The sequence below is a fragment of the Melanerpes formicivorus genome, unplaced genomic scaffold (genome assembly GCF_026170545.1).
Source record: "Melanerpes formicivorus ecotype bairdi unplaced genomic scaffold, bMelFor1.0.p_v2 SCAF_82, whole genome shotgun sequence".
Taxonomy (NCBI): Eukaryota; Metazoa; Chordata; class Aves; order Piciformes; family Picidae; genus Melanerpes; species Melanerpes formicivorus.
The window spans coordinates 2,336,744-2,346,497 of record NW_027142434.1 but is presented as its reverse complement, the minus strand read 5'-3'; the positions used below and the strand labels follow the sequence as shown (position 1 = coordinate 2,346,497).

Sequence of the window (9,754 nt, the reverse complement as noted above, 5' to 3'; positions counted from 1 at the left end):
CAAGTGTCGTAAAAGCACCGCCCGGTGCGGGGAGACCCAGGTAGAGCCGGGCTGCCGCCGCGGGGGGGAGGGCGGCGAGGCGCGGCGCGGCGGGCTCCTGTCTCGACTCTGCGCGCTCCCTCCGGGTGGGTCGGGGTCTCTGCGGGAGGCGGGGGGGGGGAGCCGTGTGGGCGAGGGGAGGGGTCGGCGGGGCTGGGGCTGGGGCTGGGCCGCGGGCTGGGCCGGGGTCCCCCCCCCCCCCCCGCCCGGCCTGGCCGCGGGCGCGTCCCGGGAGCTGCCCCGTTTGGGCCGGGGGGGAGGCGGTTGGCGGGGCCGGGGGCTGCCCCGGGCCGGGGGCTGCCCCGGTCCTGTTTGCCCTGCTGCGGGCGCCTGCGGGCGGGCGGCCAGGCCCGGGTGAAAGTCCCGCGGCGGGCGGGCGGGCGGCGCGGGCTGGCTTTGGCAGCGGGGGGCGGCCGGGGGCTGCCTCTGACCGCGGGGGCAGAAACCTTTCGGGCAGAGAGGGAAAGCAAACAGCTTGCCGCCTGGAAAGGCCTTTGGATGGCCAACCGGGGCGGCACCCCCGGGGCCTCCCAGGTGACTCAGTGTGGCTCGGCGATAAAGGGCCGGGCGCAGGTCTGCCTGCTCCCCAGGCTGTCAGGCTCCCTGCTGGCAGCCCCCCCAGGCTGCCTCCGCGCTGGGGGAAGTGGCTGTCGTTAAGCTGTGGAAGGGAGAGTGCTTTGCTGCTGCCACTGTTGACTTTTAGATTTACTCAGCTTGCTTTCCCTCCCTGCTCTGCCAGCTGCTGGTGGCTGTCACCTCTCCAGCTTCACCCTGCTGGAATTCACAACCATTCTATCCCCTCCCCACCTTTGTAGACTCACAGAGCTGCCAGGGCTGGGAGGGAGCTCAAGGCTCAGCCAGCTCCAAGCCCCTGCCATGGGCAGGGACACCTCACACCACAGCAGCTTGCTCACAGCCACATCCAGCCTGGCTGCAAACACCTCCAGGCAGGAGGCTTCCACCACCTCCCTGGGCAGCCTGGGCCAGGCTCTCACCACCCTTCTGGCCAACAACTTCTTCCTCACAGCCAATCTCCAGCTCCCCACTTCTAGTTCTGCTCCAGCCCCCCCAGTCCTATCCCTCCCTCACCCCCTCCAAAGTCCCTCCCCAGCTTTCCTGCAGCCCCCTGCAGCTCCTGGAAGGCCACAAGGAGGTCTCCTGGGAGCCTTCTCCTCTCCAGCCTGCACAACCCCAACTCTCTCAGGCTGTCTGCAGAGCAGAGCAGCTCCAGCCCTCTGCTCCTCCTCCTGGCCCTGCTCTGGACACCTTCCAGCCCCTCCAGAGCCTTCCTGGCACAGAGGCTCCAGCACTGGCCCCAGAGCTGCAGCTGTGGGCTCAGCAGAGTGGAGCAGAGGGGCAGCATCCCCTCCCTGGCCCTGCTGGCCACACTTCTCTTGCTGCAGCCCAGGCTCTGCTTGGCTCTCTGGGCTGCCAGTGCTCACTGCTGGCTCCTGCTGAGCTTCTCCTCCCCCAGCACCCCCAAGGCCTTTCCTTTGGGGCTGCTCTCCAGCCAGTCCCTGCCCAGCCTGTGTGGCTGCAAACACCTCCAGGCAGGAGGCTTCCACCACCTCCCTGGGCAGCCTGGGCCAGGCTCTCACCACCCTCCTGCCCAACAACTTCTTCCTCACAGCCAATCTCCATCTCCCCACTTCTAGTTCTGCTCCAGCCCCCCCAGTCCTGTCCCTCCCTGACACCCTCCAGTGTCCCTCCCCAGCTTTCCTGGAGGCCTTTTGCTTGTGGATGAGTAACAAACTTCTGTTTCCAGTCTCCTTTCTCTGCTGGTGTGGGGAGTTCTGTTTATGGTCATCTGCTTTCAGTGGAGGTGGAGCCATAGTGAGGGTCACTGTTTGCCCTGGAGGAGCTGTTCCTGACCCTGTGTTTTCCCAACCAGTGGCTGTAGGCTTTGTTTACCCAGCTAAAGCTCTTTGGCTCCTGCTGAACTGAAATGAGCTTTCACCTGAACTGGGGTGAACTGGGAGAAGGGGGGGAAAAAAGCCCCAGGAAAAGTGAAATCAGGAACAGTGACCTCCTGAAAAGGGTTTTAGCTGCCTTTAGGTGGTTGTTTGTCATCACCCAAGGGACAAAGCTGCTCCAGCCCTGCTGAGCTGAAATTTGCTCTGAGACAGAGCTTCTCCAGCCCTACTGAGCTGAAGGCTGCCCTGAGACAGAGCTTCTCCAGCCCTGTTGAGCTGAAGGCTGCTCTGAGAGCTTCTCCAGCCGTGCTGAGCTGAAGGCTGCTCTGAGAGCTTCTCCAGCCCTGCTGAAGGCTGCTGTGAGACAGAGCTTCTCCAGCCCTGTTGAGCTGAAGGGCTGCTCTGAGAGCTTCTCCAGCCCTGCTGAAGGCTGCTGTGAGACAGAGCTTCTCCAGCCCTGCTGAGCTGAAGGCTGCTCTGAGAGCTTCTCCAGCCCTGCTGAAGGCTGCTGTGAGACAGAGCTTCTCCAGCCCTGTTGAGCTGAAGGCTGCCCTGAGACAGAGCTTCTGCAGCCCTGTTGAGCTGAAGGCTGCCCTGAGACAGAGCTTCTGCAGCCCTGTTGAGCTGAAGGGCTGCTCTGAGACAGAGCTTCTCCAGCCCTGCTGAAGGCTGCTGTGAGACAGAGCTTCTCCAGCCCTGTTGAGCTGAAGGCTGCCCTGAGACAGAGCTTCTGCAGCCCTGTTGAGCTGAAGGCTGCTCTGAGACAGAGCATCTCCAGCCCTGTTGAGCTGAAGGCTGCTCTGAGAGCTTCTCCAGCCCTGCTGAGCTGAAGGCTGCTGTGAGACAGAGCTTCTCCAGCCCTGTTGAGCTGAAGGCTGCTGTGAGACAGAGCTTCTCCAGCCCTGTTGAGCTGAAGGCTGCTCTGAGACAGAGCTTCTCCAGCCCTGTTGAGCTGAAGGCTGCTGTGAGACAGAGCTTCTCCAGCCCTGTTGAGCTGAAGGCTGCTGTGAGACAGAGCTTCTCCAGCCCTGTTGAGCTGAAGGCTGCCCTGAGACAGAGCTTCTCCAGCCCTGTTGAGCTGAAGGCTGCCCTGAGACAGAGCTTCTGCAGCCCTGTTGAGCTGAAGGCTGCTGTGAGACAGAGCTTCTCCAGCCCTGTTGAGCTGAAGGCTGCTCTGAGAGCTTCTCCAGCCCTGCTGAAGGCTGCCCTGAGACAGAGCTTCTCCAGCCCTGCTGAGCTGAAGGCTGCTGTGAGACAGAGCTTCTCCAGCCCTGCTGAGCTGAAGGCTGCTCTGAGAGCTTCTCCAGCCCTGCTGAAGGCTGCTCTGAGACAGAGCTTCTCCATCCCTGTTGAGCTGAAGACTGCTGTGAGACAGAGCTTCTCCAGCCCTGCTGAAGGCTGCTCTGAGACAGAGCTTCTCCAAACCTATTGAGCTGAAAGCTGCTCTGTGTTTGAGCTGCTGAGAGGCTGAAGTGGTGTCTGTCTGCCTGTCTGTCTGTTAGGGACAGCTAGCTCTCCCATGAGAGGAGGCCAGGGTACTGCCTGTGCCTTGCTCTGTAACTTAAGTCCCTGCTGTGGTGTAAGTTTCTGCTGCTGCTGAAATTCAGGCTGCTGGCTGCAGGGTATTTGCTTCAGTGAGCAGCAAGGGAGGCAAACAGCTGAAACCTTAACCATTGTTTAGCCCCTGGAGAGTGCTTGGCTTTGGTCTCCCCCCCCCCAGCAGGTCTCTAAACTTTGCTTTCCAAGGGAGAGCTCAGAGAAATCACAGTTATGGAGTGGCCTGGCTTGGAAGAGACATCAAAGCTTAGCCAGATCCAACCCCCTGCCATGGACACCTCCCACCAGCCCCAGCTTGCTCAAGGCCTCATTCCCAGCCCTCCAGGCAGGGCGCAGCCACAGCCTCCCTGGGCAGCCTGTGCCAGGCTCTCCCCAGCCTCACTCTCAGCAATCTCTTCCTCCTCTCCACTCTCAGTCTCCCCTCTCCCAGCTCAAAGCCATTGTTCCTCCTCCTGTCCCTCCCAGCCCTTGGCCCAAGTCCCTCTCCAGCTCTCCTGGAGCCCTTCAGGTCCTGCAAGGCTGCTCTGAGGTCTCCCTGCAGCCTTCTCCTCTCCAGGCTGCACAGCCCGAGCTCTCCCAGCCTGGCCCCACAGGGGAGGTTCTGCAGCCTCTGCTCATCTCTGTGGCCTCCTCTGGAGCCTCTCCAGCAGCTCCAGGCCCTCCTTGTGCTGGGAGCCCCAGTGCTGGAGGCAGTGCTGCAGGTGGGGGCTGAGCAGAGGGGCAGAATCCCCTCCCTGTGCTGCTCTCTCCCCTGCCCTGGCTGCAGCCCAGCTCCGCTTCTGGCCACTCTGCTTTTGACTCAGCCTTCTCCCTTTGCTGCTGGCTAATGAAGAGCTGCTCAGAGCAGCACCTGGGCACTTTGGCTGTCTGCAGAGCTCTCCTTTGTGCCCTCTCACCTGCAGCATGTCTGCCCCCCTCCCTGTCTTGCAGGGTCTTATGGTTGTGTGGAGCAGCTGCCCCCTGCCGAGCCAGAGCCCCGAGGCCTCCCGACCCATGAGCGGGCAGCGCGGCGTCAAGAGGCGATGTGGGGAGTCCCACCTGGAGTCTGTGGCAGGCTGTGCTCATGGTCCTGCTGCTGCTGGATGTGTGCTGAGCAAACTGGTGCAGCTGCCCACCCCTCCCCTCTCCAAGCACCAGCTGAAACGGTTGGAGGAGCACAAGTACCAGAGCGCAGGCCGCTCCCTGCTTGAGCCTCTCATGCAAGGTTACTGGGAATGGTTAGTTGGGAGAGTGCCAGCCTGGATTGCCCCCAACCTCATCACCATCATTGGACTGCTAATAAACATCTTTACCACTCTGCTGTTAGTATATTACTGCCCCACAGCTACAGAGCAGGTAAGTCTGGGGACTGCTGGCTGGCTCTGGGGCTGCCCTTGCCCAGCGGGCAGCTGGCGCTGGGTCCTGCTGCTGGCTTCTGCTCCTGGGGGAGAGCTCTCCCCTGGGCCTGCCTGCAGCTGGCAGAGCAGCACAGAGGGGCTGGAGGTGGAAGGGACCTCAGGGAGCCTCTGTTCCAACCTCCCTGCCACGGGCAGGGACACCTCTCAGCTAGCCTCAGCTGCTCCAGGCCTCATCCAGCCTGGCCTTGAGCACCCTCCAGGGAGGGGACAGCCACAACCTCCCTGTGCCAGAGTCTCAGCAGCCTCCTACTGAAGAGCTTCTCCCTGGGCTGCAGCCTGGCCCTGCTCTGCCTGCCCCCTGCAGCCCTGCTCTGCCTCCCCTGCGGCCCCTGCTCCTGCCTGCCCCCTGCGGGCCCTGCTCCTGCCTGCCCTGCAGCCCTGCTCCTGCCTGCCCTGCAGCCCTGCTCCTGCCTGCCCTGCAGCCCTGCTCTGCCTGCCCTGCAGCCCTGCTCTGCCTGCCCTGCAGCCCTGCTCCTGCCTGCCCTGCAGCCCTGCTCTGCCTCCCCTGCGGCCCTGCTCTGCCTGCCCTGCAGCCCCTGCACTGCCTGCCCCCTGCGGGCCCTGCTCCTGCCTGCCCCCTGCAGCCCTGCTCCTGCCTGCCCCCTGCAGCCCTGCTCCTGCCTGCCCCCTGCAGCCCTGCTCTGGCTGCCCTGCTCTGCCTGCCCTGCGGCCCTGCTCCTGCCTGCCCTGCAGCCCTGCTCCTGCCTGCCCTGCAGCCCTGCTCTGCCTGCCCTGCAGCCCTGCTCCTGCCTGCCCTGCAGCCCTGCTCCTGCCTGCCCTGCAGCCCTGCTCCTGCCTGCCCTGCAGCCCTGCTCTGCCTGCCCTGCATCCCTGCTGCCTTGCTCTGCCTGCCCTGCAGCCCTGCTGCCTTGCTCTGCCTGCCCTGCAGCCCTGCTCTGCCTGCCCTGCAGCCCTGCTCTGCCTGCCCTGCAGCCCTGCTGCCTTGCTCTGCCTGCCCTGCAGCCCTGCTCTGCCTCCCCTGCAGCCCCTGCTCTGCCTCCCCTGCAGCCCCTGCTCTGCCTGCCCTGCAGCCCTGCTCTGCCTCCCCTGCAGCCCCTGCTCTGCCTGCCCTGCAGCCCCTGCTCTGCCTCCCCTGCAGCCCCTGCTCTGCCTCCCCTGCAGCCCCTGCTCTGCCTCCCCTGCAGCCCCTGCTCTGCCTGCCCTGCAGCCCCTGCTCTGCCTGCCCTGCAGCCCCTGCTCCTGCCTGCCCTGCAGCCCTGCTCTGCCTCCCCTGCAGCCCCTGCTCTGCCTGCCCTGCAGCCCTGCTCTGCCTCCCCTGCAGCCCCTGCTCTGCCTCCCCTGCAGCCCCTGCTCTGCCTCCCCTGCAGCCCCTGCTCTGCCTCCCCTGCAGCCCCTGCTCTGCCTCCCCTGCAGCCCCTGCTCTGCCTGCCCTGCGGCCCTGCTCTGCCTGCCCTGCAGCCCCTGCTCCTGCCTGCCCTGCAGCCCCTGCTCTGCCTCCCCTGCAGCCCCTGCTCTGCCTGCCCTGCGGCCCCTGCTCTGCCTGCCCTGCAGCCCCTGCTCTGCCTCCCCTGCAGCCCTGCTCCTGCCTGCCCTGCAGCCCTGCTCCTGCCTGCCCTGCAGCCCTGCTCCTGCCTGCCCTGCAGCCCTGCTCCTGGCCTGCCCTGCAGCCCTGCTCCTGCCTGCCCTGCAGCCCTGCTCCTGCCTGCCCTGCAGGCCCTGCTCTGGCTGCCCTGCAGCCCCTGCTCTGGCTGCCCTGCAGCCCCTGCTCCTGCCTGCCCTGCAGCCCCTGCTCCTGCCTGCCCTGCAGCCCCTGCTCTGCCTGCCCTGCAGCCCCTTCCCCCCTGCTCCTGCCTGCCCTGCAGCCCCTTCCCCCCGCTCCTGCCTCCCCTGCAGCCCTTGCCCCTGCTCCTGCCTCCCCTGCAGCCCCTTGCCCCTGCTCTGCCTCCCCTCCAGCCCCTTGCCCCTGCTCCTGCCTCCCCTCCAGCCCCTTGCCCCTGCTCCTGCCTCCCCTCCAGCCCCTTGCCCCTGCTCCTGCCTCCCCTCCAGCCCCTTGCCCCTGCTCCTGCCTCCCCTCCAGCCCCTTGCCCCCTGCTCCTGCCTCCCCCTCCACCCCTTGCCCCTGCTCCTGCCTCCCCTCCAGCCCCTTGCCCCTGCTCCTGCCTCCCCTCCAGTCCCTTCCCCCTGCTCCTGCCTGCCCTCCAGCCCCTTCCCCCTGCTCCTGCCTCCCCCTCCAGCCCCTTCCCCCTGCTCCTGCCTCCCCTCCAGCCCCTTCCCCCTGCTCCTGCCTCCCCTCCAGCCCCTTCCCCCTGCTCCTGCCTCCCCTCCAGCCCCCTTCCCCCCTGCTCCTGCCTCCCCTCCAGCCCCTTCCCCCTGCTCCTGCCTCCCCTCCAGCCCCTTCCCCCTGCTCCTGCCTCCCCTCCAGCCCCTTCCCCCTGCTCCTGCCTCCCCTCCAGCCCCTTCCCCCTGCTCCTGCCTCCCCTCCAGCCCCTTCCCCCTGCTCCTGCCTCCCCTCCAGCCCCTTCCCCCCTGCTCCTGCCTCCCCTCCAGCCCCTTCCCCCTGCTCCTGCCTCCCCTCCAGCCCCTTCCCCCTGCTCCTGCCTCCCCCTCCAGCCCCTTCCCCCCTGCTCCTGCCTCCCCCTCCAGCCCCTTCCCCCTGCTCCTGCCTCCCCTCCAGCCCCCTTGCCCCTGCTCCTGCCTCCCCTCCAGCCCCTTGCCCCTGCTCCTGCCTCCCCTCCAGCCCCTTGCCCCTGCTCCTGCCTCCCCTCCAGCCCCTTGCCCCTGCTCCTGCCTCCCCTGCAGCCCCTTGCCCCTGCTCCTGCCTCCCCTGCAGCCCCTTGCCCCTGCTCCTGCCTCCCCTGCAGCCCCTTGCCCCTGCTCCTGCCTCCCCTGCAGCCCCTTGCCCCTGCTCCTGCCTCCCCTGCAGCCCCTTGCCCCTGCTCCTGCCTCCCCTCCAGCCCCTTGCCCCTGCTCCTGCCTCCCCTGCAGCCCCTTGCCCCTGCTCCTGCCTCCCCTGCAGCCCCTTGCCCCCTGCTCCTGCCTCCCCTGCAGCCCCTTGCCCCTGCTCCTGCCTCCCCCTGCAGCCCCTTGCCCCCTGCTCCTGCCTCCCCTGCAGCCCCTTGCCCCTGCTCCTGCCTCCCCTGCAGCCCCTTCCCCCTGCTCCTGCCTCCCCTGCAGCCCCTTGCCCCTGCTCCTGCCTCCCCTGCAGCCCCTTCACCCTGCTCCTGCCTCCCCTGCAGCCCCTTGCCCCTGCTCCTGCCTCCCCTCCAGCCCCTTGCCCCTGCTCCTGCCTCCCCTCCAGCCCCTTGCCCCTGCTCCTGCCTCCCCTCCAGCCCCTTCCCCCTGCTCCTGCCTCCCCTCCAGCCCCTTCCCCCTGCTCCTGCCTCCCCTCCAGCCCCTTCCCCTGCTCCTGCCTCCCCTGCAGCCCCTTGCCCCTGCTCCTGCCTCCCCTGCAGCCCCTTCCCCCTGCTCCTGCCTCCCCTCCAGCCCCTTCACCCTGCTCCTGCCTCCCCTCCAGCCCCTTGCCCCTGCTCCTCGCCTCCCCTCCAGCCCCTTCACCCTGCTCCTGCCTCCCCTCCAGCCCCTTGCCCCTGCTCCTGTCTCTTCAGGAAAAGTCTCTCTGCAGGCTTCTTGCAGGATCCCTTCAGGGCCTGGCAGGCAGCTCTGAGGCTGTTGCTGGCTTCTTGCATTTCAACTCCTTTCTGCCAGTCTGTGGGATGTGTGTGCCTCTGGGAGCACCTGGATGCAGCAAGGGCATGCAGGCTGTGGGGTGAGCAGGCTGTGGGGTGAGCAGGCTGTGGGGTGAGCAGGCTGTGGGGTGAGCAGGCTGTGGGGTGAGCAGGCTGCTGCCTGAGTGGAGCTTTGGTCAAGGTGGACAAGAGGAACTGGCCTGGAATTGTGCCAGGGGAGGCTGAGGTTGGAGAGGAGGCCAAATGTCTTTGCTGGAGGAGTGGTCAGGGCCTGGCAGAGGCTGCCCAGGGAGGTGGTGGAGTCCCCATGGCTGGAGGGGGTGCAGCAAGCTGTGGCCATGGCAGCTGGGGCCAGGGTTGGGTGGCCATGGGGGGGTTGGGTTGGGGTTGGCCTGGATGCTCTCAGAAGGCTTTGGCAGCCTGAACACTTCTGTGATCTGGGTTAGAATTTGCCCTCTCTTGTGACAGGAACTAAGCCACCTCAACAAGCTGCCAGCTGCAGGAGCCCTGAGCAGTCCCTGGCACCAGCACTGCTCCTGGTGCTCAGGAGACCTTGGGGGGAACTCTCCTGGTGAGAGATCTTGAAGCAGCCTTGGGGGGAGGTTGGGTTGGTGCTGGGCTGGATCTTGCAGGACTTTTCCACCCCAAAGACTTCTGTGGTTCAGTGATGCTGGCAGCCAAGGCCTAGTTCCACAGCAGGCTGTGGTGGAGCTGCTGCAGGAGCCTTGCAGCCTCCCCCAGTGCCTGAGCACAGGGAGGGAAGTGGATTTGCAGCTGCCTCCAGGGGCTTTGCCTGCTTGTGTTCCCTGCCTGGGGGGTCAGACACCTTCAGCTCTCTGGTCTGGAGTCAGCACACCACAAGAGGCACAAGGGGACTCCACTGGCAGGGAGCTGAGGCTCTGTGAGCCCTGCAGGAGTTGCACCACTGCAAGGAGCCTGAGCTGGGGCACAGGACTGAGCTGCAGAGAGGCTGCTTGCTGTGTGCTGCAGTCACCCAGCTCAGCTCCCTGGGGCAGAGGAAGCTTTCTTCAGCCCCTGTGGAGCACAGCCCTGGGAGGAGAGGCTGAGGGAGCTGGGGTTGCTTAGCCTGCAGAAGAGGAGGCTCAGGGGAGACCTTCTTGCTCTCTGCAACTCCCTGCAGGGAGGTTGGAGCCAGGTGGGGGTTGGGCTCTTCTCCCAGGCACCCAGCAGCAGAACAAGA

The 9,754-nt window shown here is 66.1% G+C and overlaps 1 protein-coding gene across 3 annotated transcripts in view; it reads left to right on the top strand.

Annotated features, from left to right (window-relative positions):
• The first annotated feature begins 2 nt into the window (after nucleotides 1–2).
• CEPT1 (choline/ethanolamine phosphotransferase 1) overlaps nucleotides 3–9,754 on the top strand; it is a 65,883-nt gene continuing 56,131 nt past the window's right edge. For 2 of the 3 annotated variants that reach the window (XM_068164729.1, XM_068164727.1), the window contains exons 1-2: nucleotides 36–125; nucleotides 4,440–4,844. In XM_068164729.1, the coding sequence (XP_068020830.1) occupies nucleotides 4,446–4,844 (399 nt within the window). In that variant the 5' untranslated portion in view covers nucleotides 36–125; nucleotides 4,440–4,445. Of the gene's footprint in view, nucleotides 126–4,439; nucleotides 4,845–9,754 lie in introns of all 3 variants that reach the window. The other variant, XM_068164728.1, reaches the window with a different exon arrangement.